The sequence below is a fragment of the Synchiropus splendidus genome, chromosome 1 (assembly GCF_027744825.2).
Source record: "Synchiropus splendidus isolate RoL2022-P1 chromosome 1, RoL_Sspl_1.0, whole genome shotgun sequence".
NCBI lineage: Eukaryota > Metazoa > Chordata > Actinopteri > Syngnathiformes > Callionymidae > Synchiropus > Synchiropus splendidus.
This window is the reverse complement of record NC_071334.1, coordinates 13,476,741-13,500,270: the sequence shown is the minus strand read 5'-3', so window position 1 is coordinate 13,500,270 and position 23,530 is coordinate 13,476,741. Positions and strand designations below refer to the sequence as shown.

General features: G+C 40.1%; 1 protein-coding gene across 7 annotated transcripts in view; it reads left to right on the top strand.

The window, feature by feature from the left end:
• Positions 1–23,530, top strand: part of elavl4 (ELAV like neuron-specific RNA binding protein 4) — an 80,167-nt gene that overhangs the window by 44,023 nt on the left and 12,614 nt on the right. For 5 of the 7 annotated variants that reach the window (XM_053865561.1, XM_053865597.1, XM_053865587.1 and 2 more), the window contains 2 exons: positions 5,137–5,240; positions 10,256–10,410. In XM_053865561.1, coding sequence (XP_053721536.1) covers positions 5,137–5,240; positions 10,256–10,410 — 259 coding nt within the window. The remainder of the gene's footprint in view (positions 1–5,136; positions 5,241–10,255; positions 10,411–23,530) is intronic. The other 2 variants (XM_053865578.1, XM_053865551.1) reach the window with 1 other exon arrangement.

Below are 23,530 nucleotides of genomic sequence, written 5' to 3'. Positions count from 1 at the left end.
TAGCTACGACCCCATTAGAGGCTATTAATCATTCGATTTAATGGCTTTCCTATGTTTCCTCAGTTAACACACTTGCCAAGTTTATTTGTAGTTTACACAAGTGATGCGGTTTCAGTTGAGCGTACTCTTGAGTTCACTACTAGATGTGAGCAAGTCACAATATCAAGGTTATTTGTTTCCATTTTTTAAATAGGAATCCGGTGCATGAGGTATATAGCTATTACAGTAATGGAAATGGATTTTATAGAAGGTATTTTTTATGTCAGTGTATCACTAAGCAACCGTGGGCTGTACTTAAAGTTTTCAGTTTCTACCTAATGTATTCACATTAGTCATTTTATTCGGAATGCAGGGTCAGAAAAATTCAGCACTACAGGGCCAGATTTATTTAAAGATGGACATCTGTGTTGACTTTGAATCGGTTATGTACATTCCAGGTGGGCTGCAGAAATGTGGACCAGGCTGTTGTGTAATTCCAACTCCTCTTTGATAAAAAACGATGTTTTTCATGTTCAATAAATGTTTCTTTCTGGACTCCAGCACACTAACCAGCATTTAGACTTCAGTTTATATCCTTGAGAAAGAACTTCATATTTTCGACGTGTGGTATTGGATGAGTGCATGTTTACTTCAGCGGGCTCGTGCGTTGCCAGTGTTGATGTTTCCTCTCCCATCGTTCCTTGTGAATTGTGAGCAGCTGTAGGCAGTCTGCCCGCGGCTCCCTGCTGTTAGCTCTTCCCTAGCAGTCTGGAAATGGTGGGTGGAATCCCCCGTTGGAGCTTTCTTGGTGCTGCATGCAGATGTCTGCCTCTGTCTTCCTCTATCTGTCTGCTCACCTGGGGGTTTGATTTCTCCCCAGCTGCAGACTATCCACTCTGCCAAAAATGAAGTAAATATGAGTGTGCAGTGTGATGTCGGTGAACCATTTGGAGTACTGTAAAATGTACATAATATCTGTAGTGGGGCTTAAAGTACTGTCGTAGGGAAGCTACCTTCTGAGGCCTTAAATGCTTTTATCCATACATAGATTCTTCTTATTCCAAGTAGCTTCCAAAAAAAAAAACATTAACCATTGGATGTAATTTTTTGCTTTCTTCTTGAGTTCCAATCCCTTCATTGTTGCCATGGATCATGGCCTTTGTTGCGGGAGACACTTTGGTGCTACATTTGCATTTGAAATCTCCAAATTTCATTTTGACCCTCAAGTGCAAAGCTTTTCAATGTGCAGGCGTGGCTGTGTGTCATGAAGGCATCCCTGCTGCTGCCTACCGAGCGGCTTTTCTGATGTTTTTGTCTATCTGTGCCTCAGTAGGGGGCTCCCAGAAGCGTGCTCTGGATTTCTGCCACAAAGAAAATGTCTAATCTCTTACATTTGAAAATGTATTCCTCGTGTGCCTCCATTGACATATGATGAAGCCGCCATGCCTGTACAGATTCACATTTTAATGTCTTTTAGCGATAATCTGGACGCTCTCGATTAAACTACCATTTCAAAACACCATTGAAAGTGCCTTCAGCAAAGATTTTTGAGAGTCAAATGTGGGAATTGTTAGTTAAAATAATAATTTATATTTTCTATTTTTGAGGGGGGTCAGGTGAAATAGAATTTCCATCTTAAAGACTTGGAATGAGTTCTGTCTGCACATGGGCGGCTCCTAAACTGATCAGTACCTAGGGTGAGTTGGCAGCAGCCAACCTTACATGAGCCTTCTTCTCCCTGACATGCATTTTTCTCCAAAGCTTCTGCAGTCAATTTAGTTTTTACAGTGAATGCGGAGAGGAAGAATTAGTTGGTTTTTGAATCCAGAACCAGCTCCATTTTCTTCAGCTTGTAGCCCCAATGCCCCAGCTAGAAGCTCCTGTTTGACAGCAGTTCTCAGGAGAGATGGACTGAAGGTTTCTTGCTGACCAATCACAAGAGAGTGGGTGTGGCCCGCAGGATGAGATTTCTGCTCTCAGGAAACAAAGCATTGTTGATGGGTGGAGCTTTTCTATTTACATTATGTATATATTTCAAATCATAGACAGTTTTGTGCAAACAGACACGGAGGCTACTTATGTCTTCATTAGGGGCTCAATATCACATTAAAAGACACTCATATCAATGCATTATTTGCTCTTTAAGAGGCATGCTATGACTAAAAGATGCTGCTATGCAGTCTATCACAAGAATTTATTGTTTAGAAATTATGCTCCCAATCACTATATACATCTCCCACATATTTGATGGGTTTGAACACAGCAACCTACATTTCCCATAAATGTCTAAAAATAAAACTGCAATGTAACATTTTTGAAGGAAGCTGTTTATTAAATATCTAGCATGCTGCCTGATAACTCACCTGTCATGTGTCTCCACTTGGTGTAACAACACAATTAGATAAAGAATGCACAGGAGTGCTTTTGTGAGGCATATTCAAATTGCCAAAGTTAAAAGTTGATGTCAGCAGAGAGTCAGAGTGAAGTAGTAGGAGATGGAGTAGAGGAGAGGTAGTTAAAAATAGCAGTAGTCTCTCCAGGATGGCAGGTTTTTAATTAACAATAAAGAGTGTCAGATAATCCACAGTTAATCCAGTGGAGAAGAGTGAGGAGAGTGGAGAAGAAGAGAAAATCACCAGCTGTTTGATGTTAGGACTACAAGTCCCTCCCGGCCCTTCCACCACTCTGCCGAGCGGTTCCGTGTGTTGATATCCCAAGCCCAAATGTATTTATTTTGTGGAACAGCCATGGTCTATATTTTGTGATTCACTTTGTCTCCGTTTCTAAACTGACAGGGATTCTTTGCGCTGCCGTGGTGTTAATAGTTCGCGGCTGTTTGAGGAAAAGTAGCTGAGCGAGAGCTCTGATGGCTAGAGGCTTCCACTCCAAGTCCCGAGCTGGTTGAGAAGCTTGATCTGTGGAGGAAACACTAGGAGATGTCAGAGATGCTTCGCACTCAGTGAGAATCTGCTGCTGAGACACTTTACAGCCTAAAACAGTGCGCTGCCAAATTTCCCACTGAGCTCAGAAACATTTATGACTCGATATGCTGAACGTATGAATTGCCATCTATTGATAAGAAATTTGTCATTTTTCATTCAACTATCTTGCTGAGGTTTAATGATCAGCTATTTTCATAGCAATTTGTTTCTCTTAACAATTAAGTTACATTGTTTCAGGGAACAATGCCAGTCACTTTGCACAATAGATTGAACAGACTCGATTAGACTGCCCTTATTCTTCTCATAATGGGGACATTTTGGTTGTTATGGCAGCATTCTAACACTCAAGACATACATTAAAGGCATAGACAAAGCGACAACACATTCAACATTGTACAAACAAAGACATAAGCAAAAAAATATACACAATCATATTAACAACCAGATTTTGAATTTCAACAATTTGTTGCAAAGCTGCAATCAGACGAGTAGTCTGAGGCCAAAAGAGTAATAGTTCCCTTATTTGCCACCAGTATTTTGGCACCACACACAGGAGTCAAAGAGAGTCCTTGGTTGTGAAAGATTTGGTGAAATCAGGAAGAGCAGCAAATGCTTTGACATCGTCAGGCACCAAGCAAAATTATCATTTGAGTAGCGTCACTGCATAGTCAGAATAATGGTGGGAGTTGTAATACATGCGTCCTGTGACTGAACAGCCTGCCACCATGGAGCTAGTTTCACTGGACTTTCAGAAACAGCATACAATCAGATCAATGGAACAATGACAATGAATTGATTTGTCCTCTTCAGACCCAATCTTCTCTTGAGTTTAGGAGTCTTATTATACTAGGAATATATACTAGGATATATACTAGGGATATATAATTGGAATTACCTAGAAGGAGTAATAACTGGACTTTGTTTTGTAAGGAAAGTTGTTCTTGCAAAGATCAATTTCCTTGTTTGTGGACAGTCGTCCTCTCCATGATGTGCGTCATAATGAAGGTGGTTTTATATGTTTAAAAAAAAATACTATATATCTGAAAGGCAAAAATGTAATCTCCACATATGTGGCCACCAATGACGTAGCAACATGCAACACAGGAGCAGCAAGACGTGTGGGTCCTGCTCCGATTGGACAAGCTCACTAACAGCTTCAAGATTAACCAATTAGCCACTTTCTTTGACACGAGAGCTGCCCGCCTATTGGAAGATGCACGCTATGGTTGGACCTGTGTGCTGTCTTTCCAAACTCCAGCATTTGGTGGGGTGTACTAATAAATTGGACTGCACTAGCCTTAAATATGGGAGAGCAGAACATGTCAGGTGTTGACGTTGCTAACATTGCTCCTCATCATTCCACTGAGACACATTACAGTCAATGTTTCATCGAAAAAAGAAAATAAAGGAGGATTTGGTCTGAATATTTCTGCCCACACATAAACTGATTCATATTAACTCACCTGAAGGGATTATTGTTTTGAGCGTTGCAAAGATACCACCTAGTTAATGCCTATACCCCTTACTGAATTTTCTGTAGCCATTGAAGGAAGCTGTGGTGTCTTCCTCCCTGTTGAGGAAGAAAGTCCATTTCTAACTAAGAGGGACAGTATTTCTGATGCAGATATATTTTTTTCCGCACTGCTACTACTAGCTATGTGCACATCGTTGTCTCTTTGTTGCATTGTGGGGTTTTTTCTCCATTCCTAACTGGATGTGGCGCACCTATACAGTGTAAGCCGAAGAATAGCAGCAAATTGAAAAGAAAAATGACAGAAACATTTAATTTTCTTCCTGTTATGCGTTTCAGAAATCTAGCAGTACAGAGTTGTTGGAATACTTTGGCCAATAATTGTTATGAGAACGTTGGCAATGCATTTTCAGGCTTGCGATATGTGTGGTGGAATTGTTTTTTTTTTTTTTTGTGCTGAGCCAATAATTATAGATATCATTGTGATTGAGGTTTGACATTCTGATTGAGAGGAAATTGGATTAACTTAGAGGACAATGACATCACAGAGAACAACAACAGTGGAGCCACCCTGGTAGCAAGTCAGGTGGAAAATAGCTGGAGAAACATTCTAATGGTGATGCTCCAAAATACTGTGGTATTAATAGAATTTAAGCTACAGGTTAAGTGTTCAAGGTGGACATGTTTTGTTTTGTTTAAAGAATAATGCAATGACGGCTTCTCCTCTGTGTTTCCTTCTCTCAGGTCAGAGTCTGGGCTACGGCTTTGTCAACTATATTGATCCAAAGGACGCAGAGAAAGCCATCAACACATTAAATGGACTCAGACTTCAGACCAAAACAATCAAGGTAACACCTTCAAGGATGCTATGACCTTTGGCGTTCGGACTATAATCGTGTTTTTTAATAAACATTTCTTAGTGTTAATTAAAATGTCTAAGCAGCGATGGAAGTGAAGATAGTGAAGCAAGCAAATGATCAGGTGGCTCGGATGAGATGAACAAACTCAGTCTGGAGAATACAAACACTAGCAATGAAAGACAGCCAGTATTCTAATTAGTCGTCACCAGTCAAAATATGAAATGAAATTATATAGATATTTCAGGCGGAAATGAAACAAACATGTCATTTTCCCATGGTATCCAAAATAATAATTCTGTTTTTGGTGTCATGAAGAATATGCAGACCTGACAGTTGACTGTCAAAAAGAGACAGCAGATAATTTAGTTAAAAGCCGATGGTGTCCTTTTCACAAACATGTTTTCAAAATAAGGCATCCTTCCTGGTGCCGCAATCTTCTGGCTGATGACTTTATTCTCTATTCCCGGAATAGTACAGCTGTGTTCTGCACCGGCCGATACGCTGTCTCTTTTAAGCCAGGCAGTAATCTGTTGCTCAGGGGTAATCTCTTGATTCTCATTCATGTCAATTGATCTAATCTAATATAATCTAATATAATAGGATCGGATTAGTCTCGAGTTGTGAAAACCCTCCGAGGATCCCTCTTGTCCCTCGACAGCACTTCGGCCTCCGATCAGAACAGCTGCTTTTCTCTGGACTGAGCTCAGTGCTGTGATGAGTAGTTGAACCATGTGTGAAGTGTCAAAGAGAGAACTACACAGATTTTTAATTATTTTAGTGTGTCATTTAGTGATGAGGTACATGCAGCTGTTGATCTAGGGTCCATCTTTAAATGCTGTTGCATCCAGATTTCTTTATAATTTTATTTTGGTGCCCACTCCCCCCAAAAACGTCAATAAATGTGTTAATGTAAACAGTATGATCTGACTGGGTGTTCAATGATAGTACCGATTTTTTTCAGTATGATCTGATAAGGTTAGAAGTATCTATATTTTGGTGTTAGGTCATAGAGGCACTGTTCCCCCTTCTTGCACTTTAGCCGCGTAGGGCCCCGTCGCACTACGAATTTGACCTCCAACCTCATTTTACAGGGATCTCAGTGTGAGGGGAGTTTTACATTTTTGTCAAGATGTAGTGAGTTACGGCTCGCAATATCAGTTTCACTGAGGAGGACTTTGCCATTTAAGGAGGACAACTAAGGATGTACAGTGTGCGCTGCCATTGTCACTCCCGCCCCAATTGTCAAACTCCGACACATCGTCCTCCTGATTCCCATGTTGGGGTCACGTGGGGCGGGAGGCTCTAGAAGAATCTTCCAACCCACGACATGTAGAGAGACAACCATTCAGACACATTCACGGCCACCAATCAGTTAACCTGTGCACAAGAAAATATGAACGGATTTTCTCTTTATAGCTGCTGAACATCTCATCTGTATATTATTTTAATTAGTAAATCATTTTGTCTGCCACATTATCTTCTCCTGAGTGTCTGTCAGGGGCATATAGTGAAGGTAAATCTGATGTGCTAATTATCTGTTTTTATCAGATAGGCACTCCTGGGAAATGTGGGTTATTGCTGTCGGCTACAGAATATCTGACATTCACACAGAGTTAGAATCTATTAGTTGTGGACAGGCAGTGTGTTTGAAACAAAAGATAGTATTGTGCTGTAAAAATAATGAAAAAGATTACATGTTAAATTATGTATAATCGTTATACCCTGCGGCTTTGGCGGGTCTTATAGTTATGTTTTCTTGGTATTTTTCAAATATATCAAATTACTTTCAACTTACAGCAGACTGCTCTAAAAAAAGACGCCTTAATGACAGAAGACTCCTTGGCATCTATCGCTACTTCACATGGCCCCACATCCCCTCCTGTCTCATCCTCTCTTCTCTCTCACTTCACAATAGCACCAAGTGCCCTCGAGGTTACAAGGTAAATTAAAAGGCAGCACGGTAAATCTAAAATTAAGTTTGTCGCTCTTTCATGTCACATCCTTCCCACTTGCAAGGAGAAGCTTGGCCTAGAGATTCAGATGCTCTCCGGCAGTGTGTCTCTCTATTGTGCCTCGTGGGTTTTGTTTATGCAGCTTCCTGCAACATGACACCTCAGATTGTGTCAGGAATGGCTGCGATGCCTCTTCCCCACCGAGGTGTGAGGGGAAGCAGCATGCCAAAGGTAAGAGAAGCTCATACTGACACACATGATGCATATAAATTCAGACACATTTTTCCCACGTCTGCTCGTGAACACTCCTTTCACACTTACAGTCTGAAGAACTTTTTGCGCTTACACACAGTCATGCACACTCTGCTTTCACACATTCATCACACTCGTACAGAATCCTGCTCACAGTTTGTGGAGGTGTTGATGGATTAGACATCTGGAGTTAGCTGACAAGGAGTGAAAATGAGAGAGAAGTGGAGGAGAAAAGAGGCTGGATCTGGAAGTTTAGAGAGGGAAGAAGCGGAAGCAAAAGAGAGATTAAGTGGAGAGCGAAAGAAAATATGTTTGAAACAGGAAACAAGAAAACATTGGGAAATCCAGACAGGCACCATCACATGTACCCACTTAAAGCAGGAATTCTTTGCTGATGGTTGAGTTTGCAACTGCACATCCGCCATGTCTGCCTGACTTTAACCTTATTTGATGGCTTATGTCCCCGCATGTCAGAGGTAATGAAGACACTTGAAGGGAAAGCTGCTCCAGTCAGCAGCAGCAGTAATGGGATTTACACAAACTTTACTCAAGCGAAAGGGGGGGGCTGCGTATTAAGATGTTTAGGATGGCAGCTGACAACTAACTCAGATGGATGCTGAGCACAAGACTGCCTTTTTAGTTCTCACGCATTTCAGATGGCAACCTTGCTTCATGTTATTTGAAAACATACAATAACTCAAGTTAGTTAAAGAGAAAGTTATGCTAGATGTGACAGTGATTTATTTTATTCAAAGGGGCCCTGGTGTGGATTTATTTCCTTCAGTAATCAATTCTCACATGCTGATAGAGGAGTTTGTTTTCAAAGTTGCATCAAACTTTTGATGAAAATGTTGAAAATGTCCGCTTATTTTTATTTATCTATTTATTTTTTTAAACTTTGAAAGAGCCACAAACTATAAAAATGGCAGATGCCTTCTATGCCGTTCCAGTTCCAATATACCACCGACAGAAGCATTAAGAACAGCTTAATTCTCACTGTTGGTTTAATTAAAACAAAACTCACTCAATTGTCAAGACATTAGTTGCTGCATTTCTACATTTAGTGTATTGTTGAAATCATGTGACGTGGCACAAACTCACGACTGAGATGCAGATTTGAGAAGCGCTGTGACAGTGTATTTGTCTGGATGTTCTCTTCCTCCAACAAGTCATATGTTTGACCTCATTGTTGTGGTGGACAACTGAAAAGTCACAGTTTCATTCATCTACACGCAGTTTGTTTGTGTCTTCTCTGTGGAGACATGATACTAAGCAGCAGGGGAAGATGGATACACAGATTATGATGGACATAAAATTAGACTTTGAAAAAGTTCCTTGATGAACATGAGTGGTTCACCATCAAGTCTGCAAAGTCATGTTGGTGAAACTGCCTGCTGTGAAATGACTGTGACGCTGCATAGGAAGACTATGGTGCTGCATCCTGCAGCAGTCATCTTGTGAAACAAACGTTGAGTCTTTGTAGCAGAGTCTTTAGGAAAGGCAAAGGCATTACCCTCTCCCTCGCAGCCAAAAACACACTTCTACATGTCTCAAGCCTCAGCCGAACACACTTGATTTGTTTGGTACCTCTTCATCATATTAAGAATTAACGCTCACCAACAGCAACAAGGCAACATTTAGGAGTATCATAATAAATTAAACTCAGGCATTTTGTTCCAGAGCATGAAAATCTCAACAGATAAATTCAAATTAAATGCTGTCTAGACACTAATTGTAAAGCATTTCAAGAGTTGCTGGCTGTAAACAGCTTACCTGGTGAACATTTGAAAGTTTACTTATAATACTGGAGCAGATACTTTTCAATAACACGACATGTTTTGCCAGAAAATTTGCTGTTTAATGTGTGGCTTTCGTCATCGCACACACCTTTATGTTGCCTTCTGTCACAGTCGTAGTTAAACACCCATGAACATACAAAGTTGAAGATGCATTGGATACACATTAACACAACCAGTTCTTGTTTGGTATCGTAGTGAAACATTTGGGGATCATTTTTGGTTAAATTGCAGAGTGACATAGGAACAGTTTGATGGCAGCAGCAAAATGTCACAAGCATAACTTTGATTTTGCAGCATGGTCCTCATCATCCTTCCTGCTTTTTAGGAAAAGCATATTTGGTCCAAAAAGCACATATTACAGTGTATTGAGCAAAGTAAAGTTTCGAACCATGCCATGTAACATCAGAATGTGTGGAAAGGTTGGGACGTAAACAAACCCAACCCCAGAGCACAAGTCTGGGTTTGTTGTTTTTTCTCAAACGAATCGTTGCTGTCAGGTGATGTACACTGTCAGTTAAAATATTTTCACCCACCTATGCTCAGACGCTGATTGACACACTATAGCTCAGCTACTCTGAAATGAGTAGAGGGAACTATTATTGGCATTAATTTGTTCGCTTTCTGGAAGCACTCTGCTATAAGTCCTCCAAACGTGGTTCTCCCTGGAGATCATACCTCAGAATATAACAAACATGATTTTCTTCCCACAGGCACAGAGTACTCACTGTCTCACCCAAAAAAAAACAACTTAAATTCCCTCCTCTACAATGTTCTGAGGAGCTAAATCTTTTTGCCATGGTATTCTCCAGGGAAGGGTGTACAAGAAAATCCCATTTTCCTCCCTACAGATTAAATGACCAGGACTTTTGAGGAAAACACACTTAAATCAACAGCAAAACCCACTCTCTCTCTAATCCGGACTGCGATGCATTGTGCTTGGAAGGTTAAATACTAATTAAGTTCTGGTGACTTTGCATTCATAAAGCTCTTTTCCTCACAGGTGTCATACGCACGACCCAGCTCAGCCTCCATCCGTGACGCCAACTTGTATGTGAGTGGGCTTCCCAAAACGATGACCCAGAAAGAATTGGAGCAGCTCTTCTCCCAATACGGACGCATCATCACATCCCGCATCCTTGTGGACCAGGTCACAGGTATCCATGGGGCAGAAGCTCCTCTGTCTCTCACATTTCTATTGAGCCACACCTGCTTTCAACGTCAGTACTTCTTCAACCGAAACAGCAAGACTGTTCATAAAATAGTCTACATTTAAATACTGGCAATTGGAAAGCTAACTAGCTGTTTTACTCTGTGACGGTGTGAGCAGTGGGTGAAATATTACAACGTTGTTACCCTTGATAAGTGATACAATACACAATCTTAAACAAATATTAGATGGTATCACTACTGTTAAATGCAACAGTTGGACTAAGCAGTGAGAATAGGGAGACTGCCTTTTGTTAGGTCAATGTACACTCTGAAGCCTACCCACCAATGCATGCAACTCAGCCAACAGCATCACAGTACAAAATAATGGTCCCACAATTGTGTGGTTGAAAAGGACTCCACTTTTGTGAGGTTGACTAGTTCCTCATCCTGTCAATGAAAATGAACCACAAATATTTTTAAATAGCTTTCATATTTTACTGACATCGTGCTGATGAACAAAAAACAAGATTTAAGTGAAATCTTCTATTAAAATGGCCTCAAATATTAAAATGTGATTCATCGAAATGAATTGTTTTACTTTTTCAAGTCCTACCTCTATGTATTTATATTTAATGAATTTCTCATTGTAAAGCCAAAAAATACAGAAGGTAATCAAGTTAACCAGAGCATGAAAAAAAATAAATAAATAAATAAAAATGAATCAACCATACGGCGCACCTGGACAAACACTCACAGATAGAGGCACTACTATTGTTCAGGCTTAAACAAGTTGTCCTCAGGCTATTATTTTATAAATAGCTAATTTTCTGGGGGGTTTTTTCACTATAAGCGTGAATAGATTGGGTCAGAAAAAATGTTTTTGCCACGACATGAGTGGTGCCTGTGTGGCTCTGTGCGTTCCCACAGTCTCCAACCTTCTTCAGTGATATGTGCAAAGTCTACTGATGAAAGGAAAATGGGGCAACATATTTAAAACCACACTCATTTGCCTAAGCAGAATGGCAGTGAAGTGCTTACATGTCAGTGCCGACGGAGCAACGAAGGGAGAGTAAGAGGAAGAGAGAGAGAGAGAGAGAGAGAGAAAGAAGGAAAACAAAAGAGGTGCTGGCAGGGGTGCAGATGAGGAACGCAAAGACAAAGAAAAGTCACATGAGGTGAAGATGAGTGGAAACGTGTGTAGGAGAGGAAATGAGAGGAAGTAAGAAGCTAAATAAGAGCTAAGAGTGGGGCAGCGGAAGGATAAAGCAGGATATTTCTGCTCTCATCAACACTTGTTTATGGCAAGCACACACATTTTCTCCCATCTGTTAAAAGAGCTTGTATCAACATGTTACTTGATCACAGCCTACAATGCAGTACAACCATGAATCACTGTGTGACCACTTGATGAATAACTACATGTCAAAATTCATCTGCAACACATTTGTTGTTACTTAACACTCAGTTGTTTAGTTGGGCTCTTCTATGGAACAATGTAAATAATAACAAGAAAATAGTAATGCTTCTACTACTATTACAATAATAATAATAATAATAATAGATGACTAAATACAAGACAAATTTTTTTTGTCACCAATTCCGCTTTTATTTTACATTTATGGGACTATGTCCATTTGGAGCATTTTTCATGAGATCCTTAGAGTTAAGCGAATGACAGAAAGGACACTTGACCATCATAGTAGCAGATCAAGCGCAAGCAGTTGTTGTTTTACAGTTTTCACACTTGCGTCCGACATTTGTTTTCGGGACATCAACATGAAAATTTCACTGCCTGTTGAGATGCTGTAGGACTGTCAAGAGGGAGGTGTTCAATACTGTGTGTGTAACAGCAAGTTCTTTTCAAACTTCTTAAAACACCAGAAGGATGTCCATGACTTGGTCCTTTTAGTGGAAAGGTCAATAAATATTCAAAGAGGACAGAGTATTATGGGAGCATTATTTATTTTTAGCTTGTTAGCATGTTATGTTATTTGCTGCACATCATCTCCACTTCTCTTCGCTACCATTTCACTTCTAAAGCTACCATAATGTAATACTTACTAATATTAAGTATATTAAGTACATTTAGTGTTGTACACATTGCCAGAGACATTTTTAGAGGCTCAAAAGGTTTGCCCTAGAGACCAAACAAATTCAATTCAACCAATTATTCAAGATATTCAATGTGTCTGCAATAAATTCCAACACCATCCATTCAACTTTTCACAACTTTTTACAATTGACCAGGGTCCAGACTGCAGTGTAAACCTTTAAAGACACTGTGCTGTATTTGTTTTTCTTGTTTTGCGGCTACTGTATGTACAACTTTCAGAATTGTGTAAATATTGCATTGGCCTAATAGCAACATTAGTAAACGGTGAACAGAAAAGAAAACACATTTCCAGTTACATAATAGGAATTTCAATGTGACATTAATTCTGTGGGGGAAATGGTGTGTGTAGACCTTAAACCCTTCTGACAGTGTCAACTTCAGTGAGAAATCAAAACAAGCCCACCTTTCTAAAAACGAAGGCGTACATGTCGGCACAAACACACAGTGATAAAACGAGTGTGTGCATAGGAGACGTTCTTCCAGGTGTCCCCGGAGCTTTCGTAATCAGCAGGAGAAATGTTAATGATTAATTAGACGATAGAGCTGCTGCTGATTAAAAATATAGAGGACGCTAAAGAAGCCTCCGGGGTGGTTTGCTCACATCACTGGCTCGTCTTTGCCTCTCCCCTGTAACTACACAAGAAGCAGCAGAAAACACAAACATAGATAACCATTAGGGGAGACAGTGACTGCAAGTTAACCCTCTCCCCTGACTCTCTGAAACTGTAAGTACAGAGCGAGATTTGCTCAGATGAATTTGTGTAGCGTGACAAGCCAGTTTCGGATTCAATAACTGATGCAGACGGAACCACGGTACCAACACTGTTCCTGTGAATGCTCAGAAACGACTCCTGTGGGAATCTGAACCTACAGATGCCTGGCTAGTTCCTCTTCGTGGAAGGCTTTATACTTCAAACCTGAGGATGAGAGCCTTCAGTATGTTTATAGAAGGAGCCCTCAGTAGCATAAATAAGTAATTAGTTGTGAAAAAAAAAATCATAAAGATCTCCTCGTAATTTGTAAGTGCAGTGCTATTCCCTCATTGCTTGTACTTGTTATTACCTCTGTAATACCATGCCTGACCCACTGAGTCGCCTGGCTTTATCCACTCCTCTGCCAAGAGAGTTCATGTGCCATTGTATGCTGCAAAACTTAACGTGGCATAACAGTCTATTGATTGAGATGGCAAACCATTTGTTCATTCTGTTGTTCGGTGTGTTTATTTAAAAAAATATTAGGATAAAACAGTACTGAAAAACGTTCGCTATAGTACAGTTCTCTGTTTTACAGTTTTGGTTTGGTACATTTTTGGTCCAGCAATGGAAACATTTTTTCCTTACTGTCAACTTTTTGAATTTTTGTCTGTGGAACTTCTCGATGCAACTTCTCTTCCGCTTTGTTGCCATTTAATCTGGAAATGAACTGCATCTTCCTGTTTCTGAACTGGTCACTTGGCATGACTACTTGTGTCAACAAGTTTGTAGTTGTATCATCAGGTGGTTCTGTGCGTGTTTTGTAAAATTTCGATCCACATCAAAGTCTTGACACAGAGGGCACATCAACAAGGATCTTCCTGCTCAAGTTGTTGGCATGTTGCCAATCATGCCACTGGCACTCTTTGACTGTATGTGTGTCCGCTTTTGAAACCATGTGGGAACATGCAGTATACAAGGTATTAAAGCCATTTAGTTGCGTGTGTACTCGTGGCAACCGGACCAACGCAGTCTGGGCTGAGTTATATATCACCAACCAGAGGAAAAGGAAACAGTGTTTTGTCTTGACGGACTGATAAGAATGAAGAGCAATGCTGCATGCACAGTAGAAGCTGTAATAAGAGGCTGCTCACATTTCTTCGCCGATCATGAACTGTTGTTTTGAGGCTTCTGCTGCATTGGGAACACAAAGTTTGTTTACTAAACGGTCTCCTTATCAGTGGCATTCATCTGCCCGTCACTCTTCTGCTGAAAAAAATCAATAGTAACTTCTTCAAAATGTCAAATCATTTTTGAGGCTGAGGCAGCTAAAACCAAATCTGTAAAATTGCTTTCCACAGGAAATCTTAATGAGAACAGATGCATATTTTTATCTAGCCCGCCAATGATTTATTTATTTTTTTGTTTTATAAGATGCAGTGAGACAAATGTAAGTGCAACAAAATCGAGCTCCTAATTGCTTTCTCTGTGAAGAAACAGGAGCTCCTGTTGGTCAAAACGAATGTCTAGTTTCTTTTATTATTTTTTATAATATATTATTAATTTATTTTTTTTATTAATTTATTTTTATTTTTCAAACCATTAGATAATATGAGCCTTCGTTGTCAGTTCCTGTTTACCCCCACCACACCTACTCTAGTAGGATAGGTCTCAGGTTTTTCCTACATTCAAAATACAGTTATTATTGTAGTGTTATATTAACCTCACTAACATACCAAAAGATATGCTGAAGCAAAGGAAAGGGCCCTTTTTAAAGTAATGAAATTGATGGTTGGTGCAGTCAGCTGTACAAATCAACGAATTTATTGTGTAATTTATCACACTGCAGTTAATATCTTGATACATTTACTGTGCATGGACATTGATACATTACTTTATTGAGTTTGGCAATGTACCCAGGAACTGCCATATTTCTAAAGTGGTATTTGGCACTAGATACTAAAACTTCTCTTGGAGAAATCTATTCTGACAGCAGGTTATTATTCAGCTATTTTAGACGATGCTGTTCGTTTCACCTTCCTCTCATCTTTTTTTTTGAGCATGATGAGGCACTTGATTTAAGTCAAATTACGCTCTGTTGAGTTTTCAGTACCAACTGCGCTATTGGCTTTATAACCATTACATAATAATTTGATTAGACAAAAACTACCTTTCAGTATATTGCAACATAAAATGACTTATCTCGAAAGATCATTCATCAAATGACACAAAATAATATTTCAATTTTAGCAGAAAACTATGAAACCGTTGATCAAAGAACTGTTTCACTCAAGGACTAGATGTCAGCCATCCATCCTGATCATAACATTTGCCACTGTGGCAAAACAAACCTGCCACCTTGCGAAAGCAGCATGCATCTTGACGTTGTCAGTACCACATTTGCTTGATAGACACACCGGACAGTCAGTCTGATGGCTCAGACTCAGGCAGATGGCGAGACTGGTATTTTGAGTTTCTAGCTTGAATCTAAGTGCTGTCTGACATCACAATAGGATTTTAAAAGTGTGGACACTTCTGGATCACATGATCGGCTTTACCTCCCTTACTCAGCACTGGAAATTACTGTTTACCTTTCTAACTGTTTTAACTACTTACTATTTAGCCATAATGCTAAATCTGCTGCGTTCACGGAAGGAGGCTGAATATTGGGGAATCTTGATCTGTTTTTTATTTTAGTTTTTTGTTTGTTTTGTTTTGTTTTGTATTCCTAATTTTGCCATTTGCCAACATTACTTTTGCCAATTTACAACATTTGCCTATATTTGCATTTTAGTATTAAAATGAAATTGTCCGTTTAATATAAAAATATGTGACGAATGATGGACCATTATGGAAGAAATCTTGGTTTATTTTAATTTGTTTTCTGCAATGTCATCTTCAATATCGATGATTGATATTGATATCATTGCAAGAAAGGTATTTCGATGCGGTGCAATGGCTACAACCTGTGCTCTGGCTTCTGTGCTCCTTTATTCTCCTCTTTCTTCTTGAAAACATGCTATCTTTGGTAGTGGAGTCACATGGACACATGAGCATGCAGCGATAGCGACAAGACAGATGGTTGCAGCTCTGCGCTGACAGAGGCTAAAGCACAGGGCACCTCCACTCTTCAAAGTCTCTTCTCCTCTCCGCTCGCTGCTTTTGCAGGCACCATCTGTACCAAAGCACACGAATGTTACTTGAAACAAACAAATAGCATTTTTTTTTCCCTGCCTCTAATTAGAAAACAGCGGAGAGTTGGTTTCTTTTGGCCTCTGCCATATTATAAATCTTTTGGAAACACAAGTGGAGCCATTTGATGCAGTTGGCGCGTACTTTAATCCTCAGAGGATGAAAGGATGGGAGACGGAACAACAGAGCTGCTGAAAACATTTCAAGTGTTTGCTTATCTAGCTTTGGTCCTTCTATCGTTGAACCTCCTACAAGGAAATACTGCAGTAGATTCCATGAGTTGAAGAGAGAAAATGAAAGTCTTTGCGTTTCATTACCCAGCGGCAAGGTTTCTCACCCCTCTGTTCTTTTCTGGTCTCTCAGAGGAGCGGTCATTTCTCTCTGTCAGTCAGCGTTTGGAGAAATGATCGTGGGTTTTACAGAAAACGTGGCTTTGTTCGTGGGAAGGCAAGGAAAGAAGAGTGCTGTTTCCTTTCATCATCGTCCCTTTTATCCCCTCTTTCACTTCCTTAGTGCCTGTTCCCTCTTTTCGATGCCCAACCCCACCCATAGCACTTGCTTCACCAATCTCTCTCCCTCTGTTTCCACCTTCCCTGGATGGAGCATGTTATTAGTAAGTCAGCCAATGTGCCTGTCAGTGTGTGTTAGAGAGAGATAAGCACAGGTAGAGAGAGTTACATAAGCCCTTGATTACTGTGGAGGAGAAAGAGAGCAAAAGGCGGAGAGAGAGGTTGCTGTACCTGAGTACATTGTGCTCCATTGTTGGCTGTATGGCTGGAGGTTGATAAGTAGCAGAGTCTTTTTAAGCTTTTTGAAAAGACCCTCATTAGTTTGGACTTGTAGACTGGCAGCCTGCTTCGTAGATTACAAGTTTGTTTCGGTTAAATTCATAACGAGAAAAATAAACCCTCTTTAAGTCTAATGCGTTAATAAAGGATTAGCAAACGGTAATTAAAACACTACTGTCGGAAAGTTTCAGCATAGAAAAAGCTCGGTTAAACTATATCTCGAGGTTACATGCTGTTTTAAATTTGCATTTTAAATCCTGGACATTATACAGTTTACACAGCGTTAACCATGCTGTGACTTTGTTTGACACAGAGTGTCTGAGGAGCTGAAGACAAAAGTAGTAAAGGTCTGGCTACCTGTCATTAGAGCATTATATCAATTACCTGGCAGGAGATACTAAGCTCCCCATGGTTGATGTTTTCTACCTTTTGTTCTCTTTACAGCTGTATCCTAATATTCAGTCTATTTTGCCTGGACTGAGGGATGCTGGGAACCCTGGCCACATATACAGGGATGCTGCAAGAAGTCTGTCTCAAAACGAATGACTTGAGTGACTTGTATTCCAAGTCAGTTTTCCCAACAGAAATAAGTTGATTCTTCTCCGTGTGTGCTGTTGTCTCTGTAAGCCCGAGTGTCTTCTTCCATGGTTGGGCAAACAAAGTTTTGGAAAAAAAAAATGCAAGCAGGCTTGTCACGACAGCGATCCCTTTGTGTGTTGTTTTGTTGACCTCTGTTAAGTTGCAGAATATAAATGGTAGCATGCTGTACTGAAAAATGCTAATGTAAACACTGTCATTATTACTCCTTCCACAATCACAGTGATTGGGATGGTCATAGGTCAGGGTACTGCTGTGTCTTGGACTTATACAGAGGTAGAAACTCAGTCACAAAGTAACCGAAACAAGTCTTAAAATTGATGTGCGATATTGGGACCCTTTCAACCATTGTACTGCAATGTGGGACTTGAGCCATGACTGGTTATAGTGCTTTTAAAACATTGACACAGCAGGCCTTGACTCACGCGTACCTGATGTTGCGATTAGTTAAAGCTACTGTACATATTTGTAACTAGATTTTGAATTCGACAAAGATTAAACCGCTGACAACAGGTTTTGCCGTGTGTTGTGTAATAAAAAAAGAAAATGTAAAATAGACACAACAGTTCTGAGGTGTTTTTACAAATGCATGTACAAAAAAGTGTGATAACATGGTCCAAAACTCCAATGAATCTTTACAAGTAAGCAGCATTAGCATCAGCATCTTAACTTAACCTTGGCTTAAGCTTAGGAACAGGACTCTCAGAAATCCATTTTAGTCTGACACTGTCAAGAATCCAGACTTGTAGGTGATCTGGTAATTTTCTGTATTCATTATCACTGTCATCAGTGAAAAGATTGAAACAGGCACCATCACGTTATATTTATACTGTCCACCAGGGAATGACATGTATATTTGTCTATGAGGAGAATAGCATCTCCATGGACCTTAACTAGCTAACAATGAATCCAGATTTTGTTCAAATTCAAACATGTATTGCTTTCCTATAAAGTAATTCCCTACAGTCATGAAGCTCATTGAATTCATGTTTGTGGTTGATCCACCACTCAAACTCTCCTGCAGAGACTCCTCACAGTTAAAGTCAAGGGCATGTTCACAATAGACACTCACAAACACTTGTGCGCATGCACTTAAGAAAGGCCACCGGCCACTATAAACACTCATGGACATATCCACTCCTGATTTCACACTTCATTCTCAATCGTCCCTCTTCAAGTCATCACTTAAGCATTTGCATGCGTTTGTTGGTGCCGCGCCTTTATCTGTATGCCAAGCGTTTGTCTCGAAGCCCTCCAGCCAGAGCCAGCCTCGGAGCAGCTCAAGGCCAAACAAATGTGAGGATTAAAAGACAAAACACTCCTTTCTTCCTGTTGTTTCCTCTCAGTGGATGGAGGGAATAGGCAACATTTTTCCTTTTTCTTTCTTCCTTCTTAACTCCCCCTGAAGATCATGTGTTTGTGCCTTTAACTGCCAGCGAGTCCTGGAACTGGACTGGACAGCTACCAATTAGCAAGGTGAATCATGGTGTTGGTGGAGAAACATTTCATGCTAATTTAATTTTCCTGTCTAAACAAGAAATACAAATGACCACTAACACTCATAGTTGTTAACTATATCTCAAGAAAACAGCTCTCCCTAGAAACAGCAGCAGCTACAATAATTCCCAGTGTGAACACACACATGACAACTGTAATAAACAAAGAAAAATGTAGGAACAGCTATGGCTGTTTGTTTTTACTATGTAGATCCCATTAGATTTGTTATTTTTCTGCTTCTGACAAGCTAATTAAAATGTGCAGGTACATAGTTTGGCACAAGAGGAAGTAAAGGAGGAGGAAATTGTGAAAGCCTGTCAAGGGACGGGGAGCTGGGAAACGTAAAAATGAGAATTAAACAAAATAATTTACGCTGAATGGAAGTTAATAAGATCATCCAGGAGCCATTAGGAAGTAGCAGTTGTCGGCATTGTGTGTGTGAGTGTGCGGTCAGCATGTGGGTAAAAACAAAATCATTGAGAGGGTTAATCCAAGACCGAACAGAATATTCCCAGAGTTTACTGTGAACACAACTTCTGAATTGATGGTCATGTGACTCTGGTGGTCGTATATGAGCTTTGAACCGAAGCTTTAAAGCGGTAGTAGTACAAATATGTTTGTTTGTTTGTTTTTTTTTGTCAAAGAATGACATTAACAATCGCTGCTAATACCTGTTTTCAAGAAAATCTTACTGTTAGTAGTTTAGCAAAAGTTGGTCTGGTACAGGATATACTACACAAAGAGACTCTTCATAATGAAACAAGATTGTGCTCTTGACTTGTTGGCCTCATGGTATCACCAGTCCAGAAATCGGTTTTATGTGGACAGGGACTGTCAAAATGAATGCATTAACTTTCATCTGTCTGAACGCCTGTCATATTTTTGACGTGGGATAATGTGCACATTTTGACTATCCGCTACGCCGTGTCCGCTTTTTGAATAACTATCCAAGCCTCCCATAGCGTGTAAATCAGGAAGCCGAGCAGTAGTGATATGAACAGACCTGAAAGTGAGATGGTCTGTTGAATGCCAGGTGTAATTAAAGTCACACCAGAGGCTTCTTTTGTCAAGGCTGAAGTTATTGTCACTGTGAACTTTGTTGTCCATGTAGTAGGCCGAATCTCCTGTATTTATGCGGGGAAGAATCTGCCATATGATTGAACGAACACTGCATTTGACAAGGAAGTATGGTGGAGTCGATCATTTTTATCTGAGTGAAATGGTGTCGGTCCTTAAGGCTCTGCCAGGGGCGGATATCAGCGCAGCATTCATTTTCAAACAACTGCTCAGGAACAGGGTATTTGCCCTTTCACTCTCCTTTTCATTCAGCGTAGGTTTTTCTAAAATATTGATATTTGACGTCATATGAAGCAGATGGACGATGGACTTTCTATTTCAATTAACGCACAGGGAAAACAACACAGTAAGCTTGTATGAACGCAGCCAAAGACTCACTTCCTCCTCAGTGGCTTAGAGGTTACAATGAATAATATTCCTGACAGTGTCTGTTGGGTTGTTGCTGTGAACAAATGTTTGCTTGAGAAAAGCATTGTTTTTTTTTAATTAAATTTGACTGACGTGCTTAGTGTAGACTTTAACCCACTGAAACTAAACTAAATGAACATTTAAGGTCACGAAAATTCACACTCTGCAACATTGTATCAAGATAGTGGTTGTGGAAGGTTTTTTGTTTTTTTTAACCTCACCTCCCTGGCTGTGTTGGTCCAGTAGAGGTCTCTTCAGTTTTCATTCCACCCATAATCTGATGTTTGAATTAGAGCTGTCACACGGAGTCAACAACCACTCTAAAACTACATTCATAGTGTCTACATTATTTCATCATTTTGTTTGTATGACAATATCGCCTTTTTTGTTCTTATGTCAGAGGGATCTTTTGGTCCTGAGGTATTATGCTCGGGGGTTGCAAACTGAACTAGCATCTAATTTGGAGTAAATTGTGGCCTGTTGGAATAAACTCGCATTGTCATTAGGGCTTGACAATATACAGCATTGTTTGTGTATATACATATAAATATCAAGATAAGTTAAGATGTTAATATCACAATATAAATTTCCCTTGCTCGTCCTACTGGTACGGTAGAGGCAGTGGCGAAGGTCACAACTAAGAACAGCCATAAACATCATATTCTGCTGGCCTTGGATCAACTACTAAAGCCAGCCCATTGCAATCATCTAACTTTTGACATCCTTTTTCCAAAAACAATTCACAAAACCCACAGTCATATCGTATCAAGGTATTTGGCATGAATATTGAGATTTTGTCCATGTCACTCAACCCAAATTGTCTACAGCCAAGAAACACATGACTGCTGTGCGAAATCAACGGCGAGATGTTTGACTCACCGATTCAAAGTTAACGTGCGGTATTTTAATACCGTGATTGCAAGTGATTTATACTCAGCTGTAGTTATTTTTGTTTATTTTTTTATTTTGCCAGCTGTACCGCAAAAGTATTTTCGTTGTGTTCAGCTTTGTCTACAATGCACTCCAGGTGACAGCAAGAAGTATATGTTGTATACAAGCAGCACAAGCAGGTTTCCATCAGTGGGAAAGGTGCTCAGTCATCATACAATGACTCACAAGTGTTTTGCTGCTCCTCACACAGACGGAATCTTATATGGGAGTCACCTAGTTGTGTTCCTCGAGGTATGTCCAGCTGTCAAGAGACAATTTGCCCCATCTCAACCCGAAAATGACTCATGTACTGGCTAGAGGGCCCAGATTGAGGGAAAGTCTCAAGTTGCAGTAGATAGAGATCAAGAGCCCTGCTCTTGCCATCATGTCTTCTTTGGTGATTCCGTGAAGCAGTGACTCACCCGCTTCACCAGGGGTCATCAAACTGTTCCAGAAAGACCCGCAGTGGTGCAGGTTTTTGTTTCAACCGACCAAGTGCAGACACAGCTTCACCAACCAGGTTGGTGGTCTGTTACCTGTGATTGTCAGTCAGATGCTGCTAGTTTCACCTGACTCCTGATTGGTTAAACTGTGTTGTTGTTTGGTGACCCCTGCTCTACGCTAAGAACAAAATCTGCACAAGAACCTTTGAAAATGAGCATATTGAGATTTATTACTGTACCACAATATATTTCTCTAATTCCCATTTTAATGTTACTAATGAAAAATAGCATTTTAAACAGAAAAGATATGAAATGTCAGCAAGTCTGAATATTTCAAATGAAATGCTGTTTTGAGCATGTGTTATATGTTAAAGTGGTGTTTAGTGACTATAGTTCCAGTGTGACACGGGAGAAAGCAGGAGAAGTGAACTGGTCAATGTGCACTCCCAAATAAGAATTCAGGAGCATGAAGCACTGTGAGATAGTCAAGATCTACTGAGCGCTGGGACATAACACAAGCGTAGAGTTACAATACGATGCTCCTTTAAGTGTGAAAAATTTGCCACACACATGATGCTCAAACACAAAATTCCCTCTTCCCTGCTACCTTTCTTTTATTGAGTGTGAGCAGCGCAGACGTGCCTGTGTGCACACAGAATTATGTAAATAGTTTCTTTGGCAGTGTGCTGCTGTCACCGAGCGAGCATCCTCTGGGCCATGGAGGCAGCCTCATTAAAACATGGCACAGCATCCATTAATAGATACCACTGAGCTTACACACACACACAAGCACACATGCACACACACACTTGTGGATAAAGCATAGACAGTCACAGCACACACATCCATGTACAGCAATAAAGGACCTCCCAAGAAGTGCATCTCTAAATTTCCCTCCACGATCTCCTAGGGAACGAGTGAAATGTCACTCCAAACAATACATGAAGGTTGTGTGTGGTAGAGGGAAATGCAGTTCTGATCTGGCCAAGACTGAAATGCTCTTTATTCAGTGGGTTGTATAAGAGTCTCTGTCTCTATCACTGTCCAGAGCCAACGAGACTTTAGGAGATTTTAAGGACAGGTTTGTGCTTACAGATCTTCATCTGTATATCGCAGGCAACAGTGAGGAAATATTAACTTGCATTTACAATGGGAATCACACAAACCACAAAAAACAGTCATGTTCATCAATCATTTCTTGACTGAATAAAATCTGACATTGTAAGCTTCAGGTTGAGATTGGCAGTGAATCAACAACTAAAATCTAGTCTTAGTCTCGGTGATGCTTACAAACAGGTCCATTCATTGTCTATTGCCGAGGTCTGTACTGAACTTTTTCCAAGATATTAGTCAGCTTTGATTAAATCAATCAGGCAATAAAACAAGTAA